The sequence below is a fragment of the Apus apus genome, chromosome 6 (genome assembly GCF_020740795.1).
Source record: "Apus apus isolate bApuApu2 chromosome 6, bApuApu2.pri.cur, whole genome shotgun sequence".
NCBI classification, from domain to species: domain Eukaryota; kingdom Metazoa; phylum Chordata; class Aves; order Apodiformes; family Apodidae; genus Apus; species Apus apus.
In genome coordinates this window covers 5,403,151-5,427,500 of record NC_067287.1, presented here as the reverse complement: position 1 = coordinate 5,427,500, position 24,350 = coordinate 5,403,151, and the positions used below count along the sequence as shown (strand labels likewise).

Here is a 24,350-nt window from a genome sequence, read left to right as displayed (position 1 = left end):
CCTCTAGCAAATCCAGCAAACATACAAGCAAACGTATAGGAATGAGGCTGCTGTTGGCAAATTTGAAAGCCTGAAGTCCTTTCAGATCACAAGTGGAAAAAATCAATTTATACATGAATTTTTATTTTTCTTGTAAACCAACTCTGCAGTCAGATCAAGTCAAACTTACCATCTGCTACAGAGAGGAGTACAGCTATCTTCCAGAATTATGTTATAAAACTTCTTTGTAAACTTTACATGCAAGCTGTTCTTGTCAGGATTAAAGCCATTGTGATAATGCATCTTAATACTCAATCAGGCTTTAAATAAAGAGTGACAAAAGTCCACATATGGATGACAAGCTGTTCTACAGTAAATATTTTTGTATTTCTTGAGAAGGGGCTTATGGCAGTTTATGACATATTCTACCAGGCATTTCAGTCTAAACTACTTACATACTAATAAAACCAAGATAAAATCCTTGTTCTAAATTCCTCACCAAAATCTAGTTTTTTAATTAACTTGATTCTATTTCTCTTTTTATTTAGTTATGCTTTTACTTCATCATTTGCTTAAAAACTTTTCCTGGCTGTTACAGAATGGAAGACTTTTAGTACCCTGTATTTTAACAAGGCATTATTCCCAAGTGATGCTGAATGTATCTATGGAAGAGATAAAGGAAATACAGTGCAATTCTATCACTATAGCTGACCCTCTAAAGCAGAGTAAAAATTCTTCCACACTTCTTTGTAATTAAAGTTGTTAGACCATTTCCAATATTCCTGCAACTCAGGTGATACAGTATAAAAAACCCTCAAAAGTTCCTTTTCTACATAGTTAGAAACACAATTTGCAGAAACACAGAGACAGAAGAAAATCTTATGACAAGTAGGGATGAAATTGTTTTTCATTTTTCATTCCATTTTTAGCAGTTACAAGGCACATGTTGCAATGAATACAGTTAACTACTTGCTACAAGCTCATTACAAGTCACTGTTTTGTTACAGCAACTATGCAAGTAACTCAATATATAATTTAAATTACAAACACCTGAATGAAACAGGTGTGACAGGCATCTAAAATAAATCCTAATGCAGATAAATAATCTTACCCTGATGTTGGATCAACAGCTATAGCCTTAGGGTTAGTAAGATCCAGCTCGACGAGGGTGATGCACACTGATCCGTTCTGGTTGCAAGCAAAGATCCTGTCACTGACGTGATCCACAAAGTAAAAATTGCCAGTGATCCAGTCAATTGCTATTTGCTGTATGTCTGCCAATGAAAAAGAAAGGAAAAGAGAGCTCAGAAATGCAATCGTAACACAAATAACCAAACTCCTAGCTGCTTCACCAAGCAGATGCTATGCGCAGATAAAGACCTCAAGTTGTTTTTACATGGATGATACAGTATATAACAAGGAATCCAATTCTTAATACATACATAGTGGTTGGAGAGAGTTTTTCCTGTTTAAGTACAAAAGTCTGATTGCAACTTCAAGGGCATGAAAGTTCCACATTTGTGTAGTTCCCTTAAAGTTTGTAATTGTGCATTTTTTTAAGGTATGTTCATAAACAACATGAGGGAATGATGGTGCGTTGGTGGAAGAGAGGTCAGCGACGCGGCTGTGGGTGGCTAAGAGCAACAGATGGCAGTGGGAAGGCAGCATCTGAAGCCACTGGAGTTCTGAAGTTAGTGTTCCAGGACGTCTGTTACACCGTGGGGATGCTACACGGACAATGCTTAGAAGAGCTTACCAGATACATTTAAAGCAACTAAAACCAGATAGTAAACACTTCAAAGAAATTTAAAAGAAAAACTGCGTATCAATACGTACGTCTAAACCCACCGTATGTAACAGCAGACGTGTGTGCATGCATTCATTTTCATTTCAATTCCTTCTTTTTTTGTAGATCTGAGAAATCTGATTCAAATGAGGAGCATGAAAGTAACTGTCTGCATGGCATCCAGGCAGAGAAGTTTCCTTACAATGACACCGGGAGTTCCCCTTCTCCAAACACAAGGGTAGCTTCACAGCTACCTACCACAAGAGTTTTAAAGCAATCAGTTCTTTTTCTTGTGGATGCTGGAGCCACTTTTTGTAAATGTCTTCTAAATCCTGCATTTTTCTTACAAGCCAACTTACGTGTCCATACACAGTCTTACAGCAAGCAACATTATAAAGAAGTGCAAAGAACACCACTTGAACTAAGATTTCTTCCTATTTTTATTGACAATACTGTATTGATACCACCTTGTAAGACTGAATTCTTCTTAAATTAATAACTCAATAATATTATTTCCTATTAAATATTTTCAATGTTAAAGACTTCTTTATGTTTTTTAAAAAATAAAATTATTATATTACAATGGTTTCAAAATAGTGCTAGCATAAGCTGAAATTCTTACATGATGGCAGAAGACAAATGTAACAAAACATCATCTCACAAAGTAGCTTTTTTGGGATTACTTTTAAGTTTTCTCTATTTCTATCACCCTTCACAATTTGAATTTTTAGGGTTTTCTTCCCTGCTGTAACGAGAGCCATGTATGTGTTGGTACCAGCATGTACATGCTGCACCGGAGAATGTAAGCAAACTTGATTCAGAAAGAAATTGTAGTCATTCTGGTTTTGACAATAATTGAGGGCTTATCAGTCAGACATTTGCTAAATACTTCAAGGAGATGTGCAGACTTACAGGTTGTCCTTCAAGGTGCAGGCAACATAAACAAGATTTACTCAATAAAATCTCAGGAATAGCTACCAGCTCTATTCCGTCTCAGCCATCCCATTACACAGTTCACTGCTGTCTCTCTATCTCACATTTCTCCCCTTTTGCTACTCATTTTCCTTTTAATTCAAAGTGAATATTGTGCCTCTTCCCTTCTGATAGCTCCTATTACAAAGATATGCTGAGCCAGAAAAAAGAAATGCTCCATTTAGTCCCATATCCAGCCTCCAGAGGAGGCCAATGTCAGGTGCACTATGAGGCATAAACAAGCACTAATATATCTTAGACAATAGAGAGGAAAAGGATATTTTGCTTGTCCAAACAAAATACAGGGTATACTTTTAAAAAGATCAGAAAACCTCTGTCCCTCTGGAAATCAGCAATACTTTAAACATTTTCAATGCATCCTGCTTTCCATTTTCAGAAGTTGGATTCATGGAATTAAAGGTTTATAGCTCACTGATTCAATGAGACTTTTGAAAATTGAAGATAAGTTTCCATGTAATAGAAGCGATTCTGAAAACATTAGTTCTAAAGAATGGAAGAAGCAAAAGAGATTCAATTTTAAATATCTTAGAAATGAAACTAGTAATTAAATTTCTGTAATGAGAACCCTGGAAGATTGTTACACATTGGGAAGTGGAAAAAGAGGAGCAAGTTTGATGGAGGAGGGTACTGTTTTCTTCCTAACTCATTTTTACATAAATGCAATATATTGCTGACATGCATGACACACACAGGTTATTAGATCTGTCAACATAACAATACTCGCTTTTGTAAAATGTTGTCTTTATTTTTTCCTATTTATTCATTAATATCACACAAGAAACGGCACCAAACAGGTATTTTATGTGGAAAACAAGGATAATTAATTGAACGTTCTATTAGGGATAACCATTTGCATGGAAGAGTTTGACCTGAGGTTGCTCAGCAATCCAGGAAAGTGAGACACCCAGAAGCAATTTCACACCATAACCTTTGTGTCAAAGACTTCATGAAGCATTGGTAGCTCTTAACACCTATTCCCTTAGTGTCCCTTCCCCAGCAGGTTATCTCTGGGAAGGACATGGAGGTACCAGCAGCAGAGGCTGTTTATGAGACCCTGGCTCAGTACAGCTGCATTCCTTGTAAAACTGTTCACTGCAAACCATGTTACACTTGCAGACTTAATCACAGAGTTTCCAGAAAAAGAAGCACCTCAATTCATATTTTTCTTCAGAATTCTACTGTATGAAATGGAGGGGAGATCTCCCACTACGCAAAGAACCAGACCTTCTGGGGCAGTACATCACTAATCTAGTAATTAACCTGGTCATTCCATGTGCAGCAGCATTTGCATTTAACAGTTACAAACACCCTGTGTGTTGTAGATACCATTGATCGGGTTGGAGCTTTTGTCTTTTTTATACAATGGGCTTTGTAATGCATTAAACACATCCAGTTTCTCACAACAGAAGTGGTTTATAAAGAATTGCCCAATTCCACTCCCCCATAAAATTCTATTCTATGTGAAAAATCCCCTTAACTAGCAGATAACAGTTTTTATGACTCAAATTGTTAATCTCTATGGTTTTGCCAGCAGCTATAATGAAGCTGCCTTGAATGGCTCTCCAGTTATCACACAAGTTGAATGCACTGTACACCATGGAAATAAGGGTTTGGTTGCACTGGAGACTTAAAATATATGTAACTTCTTGTACTCAAGAATATACTGAATTAATTTCATGCCTATTTCTGGATCCCTACATTAGAAACTAATATGTACAGGTGTCTAGTCCACTCACATCTTTAAAGTAATTCATAATTTTTTTTTTTCTTTCATTCACACAGTTTCAGAAGTCTCTAAAAAGAAATTATTCCTCCTGAAAACACACATACTTATTCTGTGCAATCTTGTATACATTTTTGAGGGGTTTTCCAAAATTAAGAACAGTTTCCTTGGAGCACTTGTGCCAAATGTGATCATCTTTCATTACTTTCTAAAAACTAGGATTTCCTCAGAAGGTCTTTGTAAGAATACTTAAGAAATCATATAGGCTACATTCTACTCTAGCTAATGACATTATGAGGACCATGGGCATGAGCCAGAGGGTGGCTGGAAGTGCATCTTTTCTATTTATGTATTTTAAACAGACACATATCTTGAGAGAAGAAAAGCAATTTTATGAGAGAGGCTAAATCTTCAAAGAGTACTGGAAATATACATCTTATGGCCAAAATACAGTTTCTGTAAATCAGAGCCATACTGAATGTCTTCTTTTGGTTTAATTTTCCAACACGTATCCTGTACTGTATGCATCACTATTTATTTCAATTTCAAATCAAGACTTGCACAAGAGGATTTCAGCTATCACAAAACAGGGAAAAGCCCTGCCATAGCCTCCTATTTATACCACTGTTGTAATCAAGGACTCAGCACACACTGTGCCCATTAAAAACCATGGTATGTTACCAGATTTAATTATTTCCAGACGTTGAAGAAGGACTAGAAACAGAAAAATAAGTAAGCTTTCTCCATGCATACACTTTAGTAAAAGCATCTCTTGCTTTTAATGTGAGAAAGGATCTAAGCAAAGCACTCAGTGAAAATCATGATAGTTGGAGTCTTTTTTAGAAACTGCTGAGTGAACTGGGAAATGCTTTTGGGTGAAATATAATTAAAAGTGCTCAGTGCACTCTCCATATGTTTCTGCTTAATGATGAAAGAGATAGCCTCTTTCTCTTTTAAGGGAAAGAACTGAACTTCTACTGCCTTACATACTTGAAAATTTCCTTGCTCTAAACGTGACTACAATGAGGACTGCCTAAAGGAACCTGGAAAACGACTAAAGGAGGAAAAATTCAATTAACAGTTAGCATGGGAAATTAGAACCATGATTCATTCTTTCTCTTTGGACATGGCTTTGGACCTTTATAGCTATATATATATATATATATATATATATATATATATATATATACAAAAAACATACATAAATTCAGTACTGATATCTTGCTTACATTTTCCCAAAATTAACATATATATATTAAAATGCTTTAAAATAATCTTTATTTTTGTCACAATTTTTTAATTTTTATTTTGAATAAGCTGATCTTAAAGGAAAAACTAGTTTGATTTACCCAAAAAGCTAAAAAAAGTAAAATAAAAAAAAGGTGTTATTTCATTTTTTTCCATAGCCCATATACATCCCTTTTGAATGAATGCAGCATCCAAACTTCCACACAGGAATTTCATGCTGTATTCTGGTCTTGCCTGGGGAAGATGAGAGGAGGGAAAATAGTTTAAAAAGCAATGGTTGCATCTTGAATAAAAGGGCAGGGGTGGGGAGGAACCCTGGCTCCCCATGAACACTGACTCCAAATCACCGATGCAGGAGGTGAGGGGAGGAAGTGTTTGCTACCCTTGCTGCTCCAAACCATTAAATGTTTATTTTCTAGAAATCTTTCCCCTTTGCAGAGAGCAGCTGAGTGTTGTGACAGGTAGTCAGGTCTGCTGGGAGTCACTTGTTTATTCTATAATACAAGCAGGGTAGTTTGTGCAACAGTTGCTTCGACGGTTGCCATATGCTAAGGGAATAGATGCTGCGGAGAAGCAGGAGAGGATCACTGCAATAAAACTATCAGGAGCTTCACATTTCTGTAATGAGCATCCTAACACATGGAAGATGTCACACAGTTCCCAGTGCTAGAGCAGTGCAGGAGTGCATGGGTGGAGCTGCTCAACAGCCTCGTGCCAGAAGTCACCTTCTGGTCCCTCTTCCTCCAAAGGCCAGGACAAGAGATCTGCAGATCTCCTCAGGGTCTTCACACCCACTCACCCTACAACCTGGTACTGCCATTGGGGCTCACTTTAATAAACCAGCCTGGAGTGAGTCAGAGTTTGCTTCACTGTATTTTAGCGAAGGGAGCATCTCCTGCTTCCAGCTGAGTCAAAAAAGGTTGGACAGAAACTAAGGTAAAAGGCAAAGATCAAATTGGGAGGCAAAACCATGAAAAAAGAAATAACATGAAAAATAAACAACAATGGGATAACATCTTTGACACCTTTTGCCTTCCCCAGGTTTTGTCAACCTGCAAGCTGTATTTTTTCCACATACATGCAGCTTACTTCTTCATGACTAAAAAGCTGCTACGATTTTTTGACTGAAACCTGACATTTTAGCAGGTGAGGCTTTGTGAATGGTGTAAGGTAGGTAAATGAGAGAAGTGCCAGGCATGGACAGACCTGTTTAATTTAATTTACTATCTATTTAGAGAAAAAGAGATAAAATTACATATTGGCAAAGGAACCAACCAAATTTATTCTAAGAACAAGAGCAAGCAGCTTGGGGATAGGCTTTTTGCCTCTACTGCAGTAAAAAAAAGACAAGTTTTGAGTAACAGGACAAACAGTAGCAAGCCTTTCTTTTTCTTAACAAGCCAGTAACAGTGAAACCAGGTAAACAGCAGTTAAAACAGACTTAAACGACAGGCTGTGAAATCTTTCAGAAGCATCTACCTTTGCTGTGCCTCTCTTCTCAGAGTCACGTTCCTAATTAGCAGCCCAGCCAACCTTATACTGACACTGTGGCTTGGGAAAGTTAAGCTGGCACAGATTTTTCTGTGACCCTTTTATTGACAATTTCCCATAATTATGACTGAAATGTCATTTACAAAGTATGATTTTTAGTTAAAAACCATCACCAGTCATTAAGTTAGACACACTACTGTCTAAACTTTTAAGAGCTGAAGCATATGATTAAAAATGAAAAATCAAATGAAAAATGACCATCATTTCCAAGTGACTCACCCTCAAATATCTAATTCCTTTAAATTAAACCAGCTTTCTCAGATACCGTTTGCAAAACACTAGAATGCAAAACTTAATATATACTCAATTTAAATAAGTGCTTTAAAGAATCTAGACTTCAAGTTCCTCAAAAGAAAAGAGAGCTTCTCCTCTTGTTTGCTGAGTAATATCATTTACATTTCAATAAATTGGGTTACTGTTGAAAATACAGTTGGTATTCTTCCAGTCCACCAGGATATTAGAAGACACTGCTTTAAAAACCTGTAAAAGTGAACATTTAGACAACACGCAGTTTCCCCAAGCTGAAGAGTTTTCAAAAATATGACCCAATCCAAATATTATTAATATTTAATAAAAACATGATGATAGCTCATAAAGACACTCAGTCTCTCAGAGATGTAGTCTAACCAGTCACTCAGAGATACAAGCATTCAGCTTCCAACCTGGTACAGAAGAGAACACGTTTAGTCACTGTGTGGGCATTTCTCTTTCTGTTTAAAATCAGGTTTTTATCCTTCTACTGGATGCAGCCCACTTACCAAGAAGGGAAAATCCAAGGCCTGAAATTTCCCATAATTTTAGAGTTTCTAAAATCAGCAGTTCCATAGCCTTCCAAGGACTCAATGAAAACCACGGCCTACAAGATCCCTGTCACTCTTCGCGTTGGTGAATCAGTATCTCAGCACTGATTATAACATATAGATATCCAAGCCAACTCTGGGGCTTCTGAAGCAGCCCAGCAGATAGCTATGTAAGCTTGCTGCTCAGCTCCAAATACAATCTTAGCCCACCTGGGCTGTTCTACCTACACCTTGCCCTGCACTAGTCCTGTTGTACACCTCTTCTGTGTCTAGATGTAGACATTTTCAGGTTCTTTATGGCTTAGTTTCTCAGGCTGTTGTGAGGCATGTGACAACAGGCAGAAGTCAGGCAATAAAGTGTTACGAAGCCAGACACACCAGAGCGTGTTGGCTGAGGTTGAACGCCAAGTACATCCTGAGAGAGAGATGCAGGTTTAACAATACACACCTTCCTCCCATTGGGAGCCCAGGGATCTACAGAAGAGCAACAAACAAAAATCGCATATTGCTCTCCTAAGAAATCCCTCTGTTCACAGAACATTCAGAGGACACCATGATGGCAGACCCCAGGTATGCTTGGGTCTGTGGTCTGTGCCTTTGCCAGGAATTTTCAAGCAGGGTAGAAAAACCTGGTCCTAATTTTTTTGAGTGTATTTCTTCTTTAACTCATGTTATAGAATGATTCTACTAACAATGTAGCACGTTTCTGGAATGACTACAATGAGTGAACTTTTCTGTTGCTGGGTCTTGAGTCATAGAGTTGGCTGTGATGCCAACAGCTTCAACGAGCCAGGGACAAGTGAGAAACAATGAAATAAGTGACTTATAAATGGCCCTGTCTTCTAATCCTGAGTATTATGATTTTTCTAAGGAAAGAATTTTCTGACATTAGTCTCATGTTAGAAAGCAGTCAGAATAGTTGAAAACCATAATGTTTCTAATTTCTGCATTACTGAGTTTCAGACACATTGCCCGGTGATTGTAAACTTGTAATGGGGTCTGGTAACCTGCATACATGCTGAACAATAAAGACAGATTTATAGAGGTACATAGCTATAACAGTCCTTTTTCTTTTTTTTAACTGCACATTCAAAAGCTTCTTATAAATCTGCTGAGACTATAAATCAAGCCCAGTTATTTACTTCAAAGCAGTTAAGTCATCCACTGTTAAAATTAAAGCATAATTCAGTTGCAATAGGCATCCCATCAAGCATGTGGACTGGGAGAACTGCTGTGGGGGAAACGATGTGGCTACATGAGGCTGTATCACTTGCCTCCTTTAACCACCTGCCATCAGAGGCAGAAGTCTACAACCTTCCACCTTCCTGGGACTGCCTGTCACATGTATTGTGGACTTCACAAACCACTGTTAGACAAAAACAAGGTCACTTAACATCTTCCATAAACAAGCTAGGCAGTAGATTATCACAATTTTAAAGATAAGTCAATAAAATATGAAGCTACTTTTGCAATACAAAGTTTTAAGGGAAATGACTCCCAGAGAAAATTTCAACAGCTTAATACCAGAAGTGGAGAGTGGTGCTTTCAGGAACTCTTCTGAAGGGTTAATGTAGAAGCAAATTATCTGTATCAGCTCTTGAAGAAAGGGTTAGGTCACAGAGGAAACTCATAAGGCACCTTTTTTGTGAGAAGTAACATTTGTCAGACAACAGTGGTTCACAGCATCTGCTGTATGCTGCAGCTTTCTTGCAGGTAAAATTCAGGTCATAATTTTGTAGGATAATTTCATCTGGAGCCAACTATAGTTACTATCAGCAATATAAGTTCTAGACAACATGAATATGCAGTATATGACAAGACAATGTTATAAATCAAACAATTTCTTTTCCCCAATGGGCATTATTATATTTCATTTTAATCAGAAGCTACTACTGACCATTAAGTATTTAATTCTGATATATGTGGAAATCAAGTCTTTATCTTCATCTCAAACATAATAAGGGAAAAGAAGATACTACACTTAAAAAAACCCCAAACCATTGCTAAAATGGATTTTATGACAGAACTTGTTTATAATAAAATTTGCATACTCAAGTTCAAGAGTTGAAGTTAAATCCAGCTTGAGAATTGTGACTTAGAAAATACTTGAAAATTTTAAAAAGCTTCAATTATAGAAGGTAGAACCTGCATAGTTAGCAAACATATACTTCATTGATCCACCTAATCTCTCTGAAACAAAACCGTATCAGGTACCTTAGTAGATGAGATAGCCTCTTTGTTTTTGTTCTTTTTTTTTTCTTCTTGCTAAAGAAAGAAAAAGAAATTGCTCCTTATTAAAAGAAAATGAAGGTGTTTAATGAAGGTGTTTTCTTCTTCTTGTTCCATCCCCCTAACAGAGCAATGCCTGTCACCACCTGATGCCAGCAGCACCCCTGTGCTCCTGCAAATCTCTCAGAACTGTTCACACACTAATGCCACTTGCCTTCAATTATAGCTTGAGCAAAACAGATAAAACCCTTCAGGCCTACGAACGCTGCCAACTGACTCATGCAGAATCATTAAATCATTATCTCATCCTCCCTTTCTTCCTATGTCCTTTTCCTTTTATTCATCCATTTATTACATCTTGTCAATAACAAAATAGTAACGTTTGAGGGGAAGACTGTTACTTACTAAGTGTAACCTTACCAGCAAAGTAAACAACTGCCCAGGTATAAAATACAAGTACTGTTGATGCACTTAAAAATCTAAAAGTTACTTTCCTTCAGAACTTATTTTCAGTAATGCAAGAAATAAAGCAAAACCAAACTAAACTGACCAACCAACCAAACATAACCAAAAACAAACAAAAAGTAATGTCTTTAGAGTTATGCACTGATTATTTTTCTATCCATGTTCAACTAAGCACCAGGACACTGCACTTTGTTGTTGTTTCTTTATTTCTATCATCATAACTATAGTGGTGGGATCCAAGTGTTGGTCTACCTGAGTGTTATCCTCAAATGGAGTTCCACCAGAGATTCCATTAAAAAGCCTCATAAATCCCTCCAACAGCTGTTGCTTCCAGTAATTCAGCTGAGACTCAATGCTCTTACATTTGCAGAACTTGAACACTGCCTTCAGAAAGCTTCCAGCCCTTTCCAAAATTAGCCCCTGTAGAAAGATAAGAGGCCATAATCCCACCTCTTCTCAACCACAGAAATCTTGTGTACTTTGTGCTGACTTCTTCTGTCTGGTGTATCCCCTACCATTTTAGCATTTCAGTTTTCAAACCTCACAGCATCCCCTTGCCATATGGAAATGCTGTTATTATACATTTTAGAGAGGCATAGACAAGATTACTTGCTAAATGTCATCCTGTAAGTACTGGGGAAAACAGTGGTCTCCTGACTACCAGCATATTGCCTTTCTTCCTAAAGCACTCCTCCTTTCATGTAAACAGTCAAAAGAATTTGTCCCAAAACTTGCAAAGAAATACAGAGGAGAGACATGAACACTCGTCACATCCCTCCTCCAGGTCCCCTCTGGGATGTTTGCTCCTGTCTTTCTTGTAGTAATATTTTTTGCCTCCCCCTCTTCTGCATCCCCTTGCCCAGCAACCTGCCAGCCAGCATCCACCACACAAGGCTCTCCAGATAATCTGACTGCTGATGAAGAAAAGCATTTCCATTCTTTTCAGAGAAGCTACCTCCAAATATTTTTTTTTCTCAGTCTACTTTATGAAAGAGTAATTGTCTGTCCAAATATATGTTTGCAAAAGGAAAAAAAAAACCCACAACCAAAAGCTCAAACTGTGTCCAATTATTTTGGAAGATACAGGACGTGGATTACAGCACATTCACAAACTACTGTAAAAAATGTTTCCCCACTACTTCATCTTACTTGAGTCTCCTTTTCCCAATGGGTTTATTTCGGAAGCGAAAGCAGTGGTTATGATTATTTTATAGAAATCTGTTATAACCTTGCAAGATTTTTAAAATGAAAGCACATATTTTCAGTATATTCTTAACTGGAAGAGAAATGGTCTTGATATTTTAAAACAGGTTATCTTGATCTCTTTATATATAAACATAAAAATACTCCCCCACATAAAAAATACTGAAGTATAATATCAATATATGACACGCCAGCAACTTGAAAAGTGTCAGAAAGAGCAAGAGACACTGAAAATGCAAATAATGGCAGGTATCCCCACACACTCATGGTTTTTGCTTGTGAAGTCTGACAGAGATTCCACGCAATTACATGTGCAAAGACCATCCAAACTTCATCATCAGCTCATGAGCTGCCGTGGTGACCACTGGACCCAACCCATCAAACTGCTGCTGCTCTGCCACGGACTGGTAAAATGCAGGGCTTCAGTTCTGGGCAAACAGACCAGCCCACTGGCACGTTCTGACCTCTTCATTTAATTACTTACAATGCTTAAAAGGCTTTTTTCCAGAACTAAGAAATTTGTATAGTTTAAGTCTGACTGTAGCAAAAGTGATTTACTCCCCTTAAAAGATTTCTTACATGTAATTTTTCAATTCCAGAGTAAGCGCTTCACTAAAACCTCCATTAAAAATTTTACAGCAAAACCAGGATTTTATTTTATTCAACCTAACTGACAAACAGTGAGAAGGATAGGATTTGTTCTTCCATTTTATTTATTTCATAATGCTGACATGTTGCCTAAGGTTTTCAGCATTTCAAGTTCTACTGCAAAGCTGAAGTGGCAAGAAAGTTTTAAATCAAATTTCCTTTGTTCCAAGTAGGAATCCACAATGTAAACTCTGTGGATTGAAAAGACAAAAACATTTCTACTGGAGATAATACTTTTTGAGCTAGTCAGTGGTTTTGCCATACAAAGAAGCTGAAAACTGAAAAAAATAAATCACATATTAAACCCTCAAATTGGATAGTGGTTTTAATTTGCCATGTCCACCACAGTGCAAATAATAATCACAGTTTTATCAATTTTTGCAAATACGCAGTTCCTCTTTCTGTAAGAGCTCCTGACAAAGTACTAAGTGAAGAGCAAGCTGTTTATTTTATTCTGACCCATAGAGACTCCTTGGTGTGTCTCCATCACTGACCTCAGGCCAGCACAGAGACACCCAGGCTACAGCCAGTACCACAAGCAGGTCAGCCCAGAGCCCAGACTGAAACACCTTCTGTCATTGCTTAAATAGCAGCAACGAAGACGCTGCAACTGTTTTTTCACTTGATCAAATATGTAGCTTCTGTTTTGATATTTACTTGAATTCATGCAATTTCTTATTCACTTGTGAAAAACATTGTCTTTATTTACTCTTTTCCCTGTAGCAGTACAAAGCATTAGGCCAAAACACCAGTTGCAAAACACAGCAACTAGTAGAGGCCACCAGCTAGATCACAACTCACAGGACTGGTGCTTTTACCCTAATGCTGTCTCCATTGCATGAACTATGGTAGGAGATTTTTTACTTCCTGCCAGTTCCCCAGAAACATCCTGTGGTTTTTTGTGTTATTGTGCATCTGATATAGAAGGACAAAGTCATAGTACACATGATTAAGTCCCTGCTAATACTAACAGAGGTTGTGTCTAGTGACCCTAATGTCACTGCATCCATCTCCATATGTAGTAGATGCAGCACAGGGCATTCCCAAAACTTCCTAGGCTCTTTGGTGAAAACATTCTGTTTCCTTATGGTTTTAGCTATTGGATAAATCTGTCTGGGATGGACTTCGGTCTGTAATTGCTCAACTGCTTCATGACTGGTACCATATTTTGATGATGATGATGGATGTAAACAAAGAGTATTTTGGGTTTGCAATTTTTATGTCTCCTTCTTTCCTATAATGACAAAAGTACTTTGAAAAAGCCAGAGGCTTTCCTATTTTAATTTTATTGCAATGTTGGTGCAACTTCAATTCTATAATTATAGCGTCTCTGAGAAGAGGCTCCAGGAGGCATAAGAACTGATATTAAAAACCTGATCCAAAGTATATTATGCAAGAAGAATATTTTCTTGACTTCTTCAGTTGACTTCAGTGGCCTTTTTTCAGTGAAGTCTGAATGAATTATTAACATTAATAAATCAATATCTGGAAGTAAGTGGCAAATTCACTGTTATTCTGTATAATTGAAGGAAACTTGTTTAGCAAATGCTGGAACCTGTGTGAGATAACAATCACAAGTTACCTGGAAGATGAAATTAATAAAAGGGTGATAAAGTCCAATAATAAAAATAAGGTTTCCAGAATAGCAAAGAGAAGAGTCAGTTTGGAAGAGCTGCAGAACCTCAGGGGACTGAGTGACTTAGGCAGTAAAATGAGATGGAAAATTCAAGGTGAATAAACATTAAATTAATGAGAAAAGTATCCTAGTTTTGTATGTTGAATGATGGCCTTGTGTAGAGCACTTAAGTATGAGATATTGACAGTATTAAAAACAAACAAACAAACAAACAAACAAAATGTTGGACAAAGTAAGAAAGGTCACTATTCCAGAAACAGCATCTGTCCAGTCTTCCTAGAAATGCAAGAACAGCAATGCAAGATGAGCCAGTTCTCTAGGAGTGACAAGTGGATGCCATATTCAGGACAAGTATGCTGTGATATTTCTTTAGGATACTCTTCTCACATCCCATTCTGGCTCCCATTACTGTACCAAACGCTCTGAACCCTACTAAAGTGCCATTTGAGGTTTAAATGATCTTTGATGTGAAGTCTTCTCATTTCTGTTCATCTTCTAGAAGGTCTGTAAGCATGGTCTGTCTGTCACAGAAGAAAAAGAAAAATCACATTCTACAACTACATGACGGCTTATTACTCCTGTCTGGAGACAAACTCAGGGCAGACTTTATGAAGAAACAAACACCTCCCCTCAGATCTTCACAGTTCTTCTCCTCAGTAGGCAAAGTTTGCTTTGATTTCTCATGAATATTCACAGGAATTTCACAGGTGGCTGACAGAAGCCCCATTTTCTATTGCTTAGTGTTTCCTTCAAAGATTGATCCTTGTCAATGCCACGCTAAATGATTGTATCTTTTCTGAACACAGAGCTAATAGTTGTGATTAATCCCTACTAGGAAGTGGTTTAGGTTGAGGGGTGACATGTAAATTAGGGGGACCAAAGCTATGGAAGAAAACAAATGTAACCAAAGAGACACTATTGGACCCTGGTTGAATCCTCTGAGCTCGCTGTCTGATGGTCTTCACAGTAACCACATCCAAAAAGTGTGAGAACCAAAAAGTCAGCTTTGGCTTGTGATCATGAGGGCAAGTGGAAGGTACTGGGTTCCACAAGCAGTGAGGCAAATGCTTCTTCTGACTGGAACTTAGGATCCTCCATGTCCACCACCTGTTTCGAACCTCAGAGACACTTCTCTGTGCTGTGCTAGGGCAGGTGAGGGAAGGCAGCTAGATTAAAACTGAATTAGTATGGAAGAAGCAAGAGGTTTCTTTTCCTCCAGACCAGCCCTGTACAAGCACATCTGCCAACAGAAAGGCCTGTGTGCCTTCCAAGGCGAGGCAGGATCGAGTGTCTGGAGGTACAGAACACCACCAGGTGGCAAAGCTAAACACAAGCATTGCAGGATTTGTACTGGTGTGCTGTGATTGCTGAATGCCAAGGAAAAAGGAATCAAATATCTGCCAAGGAGAAAATATCATGCTCTGAAGCATTATCCCAGAAGAGCTTTTGTTACATTCTACAGAAGAACAGTGGCTAAAACCCAGGCTGTGCTGCCTGGTGCTTGTCTGGAGGGGTGCTTGGTCCTTGCAATGACAAATACAGCAAATGTTTATTAAAATGATGACGAAGGAGATCCTATCACCCAGAAGATGCTGCTCTTGCCACTCCCCCATGCCAACACACAAAAGCATTAGCATAAGATTGCACATCATGGCTTTGGAAGGGCAGAAAATTCTGAGAGATTTTCCACCTTTGTGCCATTTAAAAGAATATTTGTTCGTTTGGTCCTAGAAGTAACACTTCATATAAACGACTGCTCCTTAACATCTCGCTGTGCAAACAAAGAGTTAAACTTAATTAACTTGCCTCATCAGATGTAGTGCTATATAAGGAAGAGAAATAGCAGAAGTCACCTGATGGGTAACAGAAGTGGAGGGAAGAAAGGGAAGAATTAAAAAATTAAAGCTTAGTTTTGCAGTAGCCACAAAATGAGCTATCCATGTGTGCAGGCATGTATAACAGATCCAGTAACACCAGCCTGCTGTCATGTCCTTGCAGGCATAACTCCAGATATATGTCTGGGAGAGAAGATACTAATTACAGGGATAATTTCTGCATTCATTACAGCAGGAAAACAAACAAGCAAACAAAGAAACAAAAAAGACAACAACAACAACAACAAAAAACAACAACAAACCCAACCAACAAGTCTGCAATAGATGAGTTCTGACTGAACCTTTGGAAGTTATTACTCCCAGAAGGAGCAGCATATTGTCTGTGCTGTCTCCTGCCTCGGATGACCCAGTGAACCAGTCTGTTAAGTCACTGCAGAGCTGGGAGCAGAAGCAGGACAAAAGGAGCTTTCACATGACTTGCCCCTCTGAGAAGGCATGCTCAGACCCTGGGGACTGACCTTGCTCTGCTGCAGCAATCCAAGAAGAGCAGCTGTGGATGTGTGTCTGGAAAAAAACACTGCCACAGCTAAGTTTGCTCTCTTTGGTCAGTCAGAACTCCAAACCTCACTCTAAGCAATGCTTTTCCAAGTCTCCAAGCACTATTTCCCAAATCAAAATTAAAAAGAAGTTGGAACAAGTCTCTGCAGCCCATTCATGTACATGGGAATTTCTATTTTTCATTTAAGCAAGACTGAATTATTACAGTGAAGTTTCAGTAGAATATTAGAGACCACAGGCTGATGTGTACTAGCACCATGAAAAATGACTAGCTCATTAATTCCAGGCACTGTATTTTTTTCAAACCCATCATCCAGCCTTCGTTTTGCAAACAGATGCACTAATGCACATCAGAACACCACAGAGATTAGCAATTCTCTCCACATGCAGAGAACAGAGGGAGAGGAATGCTGGAGAGAACTACAAAACCTGGTGCTACAGTCCACTCTGATGATGAAGATAAGTGACAGAACAGACACACATGCACTTTAACACAAAACAAATTGTTCTAAGGACTGTGGTTAATGTGATTGTTATTAGTTAAAAGAAAGAAAATAAAGTATCAATAACAGACTGAATTTTAAAAAGCACAAACACTACCACCAAGAGTTTTAGAGCCCTTAGATATTTAGAGTAAGAAAAGTATTCTAAACTACAACATCTTAAAAATAGAACCTCAATAAAATAGGTAGAAGACCAAAAAGAAAAGGACTATACTTTGCATCTAGGATAAGAGAATCCTCTAAAAGTAGAATAGTCACAGTGAGTGATGACCAAGAAAATACAAACCATGTTTTTTGCTTATTTTTTTATTTGTTTTGGTTTGTTTTTGTTTGTTTGTGTTTGTTGTTTTTTTGAGGGGGGGCTGTGGGGGCTTTTTGGTAGGGGTTTTTTATTATTATTAATTTTCCACTGTAGAAAATTTGTAATAAAGAAAATTCCATCTTTTTTACTGCATACTATTTTGCAGTCTGTTCACATGAGGACGTGTAAGTGGAAGAACACCTCCCTCAGAAGATAACAGTGTTCCACAGACTGAAATGCTGATGAGGAAATAATGCTGTGATGCCAAAGATTGATTAAGCACAATGATTTTAGGTAGCTTAATTTATTTTTTTCTTGGTTGCAGAAAAAGAACAGCAATTTATTTCCAGTAAGTCAGAAAATATTTTCTTATTCTCAAGAACTAACATACCTATGACAGCTGACAGCAAATGTCATAAGCATGTGTCTCTTTAATTCATTGTTAGTATTATCCCAGTACCAAAGGATCATTTTCAAAATTAATGTAGCACTACTTTGCACATCTTTCAAAATTCTGCATGAATACTAATACTGCAACTCATACTGAATATATACATGAGTGAGAAACATAAAAGTGCTTCGTTATGAGTTGCAAAATTTAATAGTTTAAGACTATGTTCAAAAGCCAGACCCAAAATACTTCTGAAGGCTCCTGCAACAGTTTACCAAGACAGACACCACTGTTTTGCTCACACACTGTTATATACTTACTATGGAGATACTGAGCAATATTTATTATCCACTCCTCTGTTAACTTCCCAGCTTTTGTCATCTTGGCACACTTCAGCTGACTGGAAAGATCTCTTGACTCAATCCAACAAACTCTGTCCTCTTTGTAGCTATAGTCCAGTGTCAAAATGGCAGATCCTTTCACAGGAGTTTGGGCAGACACTTTGCTGCCATTAACATACAGCACCTCAATTGTTTCAGAGCTTGCAATCAGAAGAAGAGGAGGTCTATCAGCAGGTTCTAGAAACAAAGTAAAGAGAATGTAAAGGGTTAACACACTGTGGATGCCATATTTATGTGCTCAGTTTCAATGCAGTTTTTCATGTTCTTACCTGCACGCTTTAAGAGATATAATAAATTGGTTTTGTTTTTATTTTCATAACTATCATATATTCTGAATGACTAGTCTATTTTATCCTGCTGTTCTAATGGTTCACATCATTAAAGAAAATTAATTACCCTAGCCCCACAGCTTCTGCTTAATTCCGACTATCATTATTGCGACATTTTTCATGCCTAAGTCATAAAATGAAATACAAGTTATGCAAATTATTTCTATCCAGATTGCTGACATTTCTAAAAGAATGAAGGCCAGGAAAATCTGCAGAACTTCTGAGCACACATGAAATTGTAAGGTGCTTTTCTTATTAGAGTCTGTAAAATAAGTCAAACACTGAGGAGTGGATGCTGCTAAAAAAACCCCAGAAACCAACCTTAGGGAAAATCCAATGCAATAAAACCTGGCTACATCATCCAGCTGATGGGCCTAATGTCATGGGTTATGAAGGAGAAAGTGTCATGCAGTGAAGTTCCCTGACAGCAAAAAGGTAACAGAGGATGTGTAGTTTCCATTGGATAACCAAGAATATCCCAATAAACAAACAAAAAGTATGAACAAGCAATTAATATTAAAATATTACATGTAACTTAAGGGTGTTGTCACATTCACTTCAATCATTTTGCCTAGAAATCCTGCAGTAATTTATAAAAAATGCTTGTGCAACCTGTGAATAATGAAGGAAACAATACCCCAAGAGTGCAGAATACATAGCTTAAAATAAAAAAAATGTTTAAAAAGTAGTTTTACACACACAGGAACAAACAACTCTCATGGGGACAAAATACTTTCAGCATTCTGGGGAGTGCTCCTGGGCACACAGGCAGTTGTTCTTGCTTTAGGTGTATTTTTAATGGCATTATTGTCATCAACACCTAGGGCTGGTTTGAAATCATGCACCTGACTTAGTCAACTGCAAATGAATATTAGTGCCTGTATGATGAGTGTGTTATACAGGTCCTGCTGCTGAAACTGAGTAAGTGAGTGACATCTTCTTCTAGATCTAGACTAGTACTTTACGCTAAAATCAGATCCCAGTTAATCCAGAACTGCCAGGGGCACATCTGTATCAGAACAATATGCCAGCAATTTCTATGATTTCTGGGAAGAACTCCTTTGTTAGAAACATGAAGGTAACATTGCTTTGCTTCCATTTACAATGAAGAACTGTTGTTGAGATACATGCGGATTGGCTGGAGAAAAACATCAGAGAGATCTGTTTGTTTAAGAGGACAGAGAAACTGCTCCCTGAAAAATCCCCTTATTGGATGATGGTCAGCATTCAGAGTCCTGCTCCAACCAAGACTGAGCTGATGCAGGACCTCATGAGAAGATTCCCTGAGAGAGAAAGATAGGGTGAACCTAACAATTTCTTCAGGATTCACTGGAATTACAGTGATGTCTAATTTTGCAATGAGGTATGCCCATATGAATCCCTTTCTGGAACACGATCAACAGCACTAGAACATGTTTACTTGTCCCATCCAGTTGTTAAATTAAATCATGTTATCAGGTGAGAAACCTTTTGGATAAAATATTTGTGAAAAATATTTGTGTTGCCAAGTCAAGAGCTCTCACCCCAATGTAATTTGCTTGTATTCAAAGGAATAAATCAGTAGTTAAATGCTGTATTGAAAAATAGCACTTTTAATCAACGTTCTACTTAATAAAGTTTTCAAAATTTTACTAAGCAATTCCAGCTAACTGGAGAAAAAAAAAAACGGCATAAATAAAATTATTTGACAAATAATACTTCATCATCAAAGACAAAAAAATGCTTCAGTGAATACAGTGCTCAATGGTCTCACTCAAAGCCCCAGAAGCAGGCATTAACTTCTGCTCTTTGGTACTGTCTGCTGTGTTTAAAACATCTAGTTTGTTGGGTTTTTTTTCCAAAAGAGAAGGCAGTGGGGCTCTTATTAAGCAAATTTATTTGAAATCTCCCATTAGGTAGGTCCATTTGCAGTCTAACAGGTGGCTGGTTATGTAAATCTCTTTCTCCTCTTTCTTATAAACTTCTGCTGCCCATCAGAAGAAGAGAGTCAGACTTAAGAGCTTCTGACTCTCTCACACACTCACTCCTGAGAGTTCCCAGATTGGTACAAAAATTGTTTCCACCTGCATCCACTAAATTTTGAGATTCTTTTTCCATCTAACAGCTCTGTGCTCAGCTTCTTCCTTCCCACAAAATAATGCCACTGCCTAATTCTGGATTCAATTACTCCTTTCCCAAACAGCAGCAGAGTGAAAAATCCTTTTTAATTATTTTTGCTCCTATACTTTTTGTTAAATAAGATATTTCCACTCTGGGCAATCTGTAAAGCCCTCAGGAGGCAGCTACCCAGGAGCTGTCTGCAGTTATGAGGCCAGAATGGTTGCTCAGTGATCTGAGGTTGCAGTAGAGACCCATAACCTTCCTTGCATTGTTTCAAACTGACCTGTTGAAAACTCTGTCTCTCCACCTGGAGCACTGCATCCAGCTCTGGGGCCCCCAACACAAGAAGGGCTTGGAGCTCATGGAGCAAATCCAGAGGAAGCCATGGAGTTTCTCAGATAGCTGGAGCATCTCTCCTATGAAAACAGTCAGGGCTGTTCAGCCCAGAGAAGAGAAGGCTCCAAGGAGAACTTAAAGGGCCTTCCAGTACCTGAAGGGGCTACAGGAAAGCTGGGGAGGGGCTTTTTCAAAGTAGTGACAGGATGAAAGATAATGGTTTTAAGCTGAAAGAAGAGAGATTTAGATCAGATTTTAGGAAGAAACTGTTTAGAGTGAGGGTTGTGAGACACTGGTACAAGTTGCCAAGGGAAGCTGTTGGAAGTCATGTTGGATGGGACTGGGAGCAACCTGGCCTAGTGGGAGGTGTCCCTGCCCATGGATCTTTATGGTCCCTTCCAACCCAAACTATGCTAGGATTCTATGAGTGAATCCCTCACTAAACTCCAGAGAAAAGTTGTATTTTAGTATTAATGTCTCAGACATAAGGGAATTCTAAAAAATCAAACCTCCTGAGCAACAGTTTAATCAAACCTGGCTGCTGACAAAGGGATAGTAAGGACTTGTGGCACTCCTAAGAGGTCCTGCTCAGCAGGCACAATGAAACATGAAAAATACATCTACATTCTGGTAGAACCTACCCAGAAACTAGATTACTGAGCTTGAAATTGTATTTTTCAAGCAGCCCACACATGAAATCATTCAAGGGATTGAAACAGTTCATCACATTTTTTCACAGTAGGGCAGGTGACCTGCTTCTTTCACTGTTGCTCAGATAAAGGCTGACTACATAATTCCTTATTTAAAAAAAAAAAAAAGAAGTAAAAATATGTTAATGATTAAAAGTTCCTACAAAAATACAAAAAAAATAAAAAAACTAAGGCATCTTTCTCTATGCCAGTCATTACTATGCTAGTAATGTCTTCTCCCTCACAAAAAATGCTTGTCTGCTTCTCAAGAACAGGATCTACAAAGCTCAAAAGTGTAGTGGACATATCTAGGATGAGTTACAGAAAGCTGACAGCAGCTTTTCAAATAACTGGATTTCATGTGTGTTATTTTTTCACAAGTTTTCTTTTTTTTCTTGGCTGTTTTTCTTCATTTTATAGAAAAGATAAGAAGCAAACAGCTCTCTAATCCAGGAAAGTTTTATGATTCATCCCTCTTGACTAAAATGAAAGCATCTTTCTTTGAATTATGTTTAAGATAGAGGGAAAGATGAAAGATCTGCATTTCCCCCCCCCCCGGCTCTTGTCTAAAATACAGATCAATAAGTGATGTCACAATAAATCAGAAAATAAGGCGTTTTGCTCTGCCAACAGTCCTACTTCTCCTCTGGAAGAAAAGCTTAAAAAATGCCAGCAACTTTTTCTTTCATGTACACTGATATGAAAAGGATAAAGAAACAGTATTCAGTATTTACAAGCAGCTTAAAAATCCTTCTCCTGAGGTATGCCTTGTAAATTTGAAGCACTTTGCTCTTAGCAGTACAAATACTGTATATACTATATAGAAGTCTGAAAAGTATTTAGTAATGTTGAATAAAATACAGTCCGATTTTTTAAAGTGAATTTTATTAATTTTCAATGTTAATCCACAATATGCCCCACAAACTGTCTGCTTTCTTTCTAAACCCTCAAAAGGCAGTTCTGTGAGTTCTTACAAGAAAACTGTGCTGTAAAATATATTTTAAGTTATGAATGTTTTCTAAAAATCAGAAAAAGCTTTTTGCTTTAGCAATTAGCAGTTCATCTCTCTTTATCTAGATGTCAAATGTCTCTTACCACACGACATTTCTCTCTATATAGGCTATGCAGCTATAAAACATAGCAGGAACTTTTGGAAATAAGATGAGGATTGCTAAAGTTTCCAACTGATTTTGTTATATACTCTTTCCATCAAATGCAGGCCTTGCAATATGGGCATACAAACGTGGTAAATAAAGACCTTCTAAAACTCTGTTCAGCAAAGCTGTGTTTTGCTCCATTTTCACCTCGGAAGAAGTCATTAACTGCTGCTTCTTTCATAAAATAAAACGTGTTTTAAAAGTCTGGGAAAAACCCATGGTGTGCCCCCAGCTGTTTTGATACCTGTTTTAACATTCTTCCCAAAGGTACCGTGCAGCTACAAGTTTCTGGCTTCAAAGTTATTTAAATGAGCTGAGGAAGAAACTGCAGAATTTAATGAGGGTTAAACCTTAGCACCTTCACAGCCAAGCATTCGGTTGCCTGAAGGGTGGTGCACAAGTAGCTTCTGTGAACTTCTTCGCTAATTCTTCCATACCTGGAAAGATGGTTGTGAAGGGATGGACTCTGAGGCTGTGGGAGAGCTGCTGGTGATCTCCAGTGGCCACTGCACCCACCCATGTCCCCAGGGCAGGGCTCCTCCAGAGCTGTGCTCACAGACACCTCTCACCTGCTCAGCACCTTCCATAACTGGGGCCTCCAGCTCCACCTCCACTCATAAATATTCAGAAACCTGCCACTCCATTTACAGAGACTACCAAGAGTTAGTCAGGTGGGAGCTGGGCTCTTCTCTCAGGCAACTAGTGACAGGACCAGAGGGCAAGGCCTGAAGCTGCACCAGGGGAAGTTTAGGTTGGATATCAGGAAGCACTTCCCCATGGAAAGGGTGATCAGACATCGGAATGGACTACCCAGGGAACTGGTGGAGGCACCATCCCTGGAGGTGTGTAAGGAAAGACTGAATGTGACACTTAGTGCCATGGTCTTGCTGATGTGGTGGTGTTAGGTGACAGGTTGGGCTTGATGAGCTCAGAGGTCTTCCCAGCCTCAATATTTCTGTGATTCCGTGACGTTGGGCTGACAGGTTTGTGTAGCCTGTTGTGCCCTATCTAGGATCTCAATGTGGACAGCAATTGATATTCTTGGCAGATCTGCTGGTATTAACACTGAAAGTTTCACATCATGCCCAACCTAACCTCAACCTCTACCGCTGCTGCTTATCCTTCATAGCTTTCACATACACAGCACAATATCCCTTGGCCCATTTTACTTCTCTGACTACTTCTGTCTAACACTGACAGAGCAGATGGCTTGTTCTTTCCATCCTAATATTCCTTTGTCTTTTTAAATCTAATGATTTTTGTAAGTGCTCTTTTTTTCCCCTTAGACATCTTTTTATTCCTGGATTCTGTTCTATTGATCCACAGCTGCCTTGTGTGGTGCTCCTCACTGGATGTCACATCCCAGCTGAAAACTTCCTAGTGTTAAGCAAGTAGAAGGATTAATTCATGTGTTTTGGAAGTAACAATCCTGCTTGTACATAAACCTCTCCCCCTGCACAACAAGATGACATGGACTAATTTTTTACTT

At 38.3% G+C, this 24,350-nt stretch overlaps 1 protein-coding gene across 1 annotated transcript in view; it reads right to left on the bottom strand.

Moving 5' to 3' along the window:
• The window catches only part of LRP1B (LDL receptor related protein 1B), a 398,334-nt gene that overhangs the window by 286,550 nt on the left and 87,434 nt on the right, over positions 1 to 24,350 (bottom strand). Inside the window, exons 4-5 of the mRNA XM_051623744.1 lie at positions 18,170 to 18,427; positions 1,091 to 1,253 (exon numbers count right to left, since the gene is read on the bottom strand). Coding sequence (XP_051479704.1) covers positions 1,091 to 1,253; positions 18,170 to 18,427 — 421 coding nt within the window. The remainder of the gene's footprint in view (positions 1 to 1,090; positions 1,254 to 18,169; positions 18,428 to 24,350) is intronic.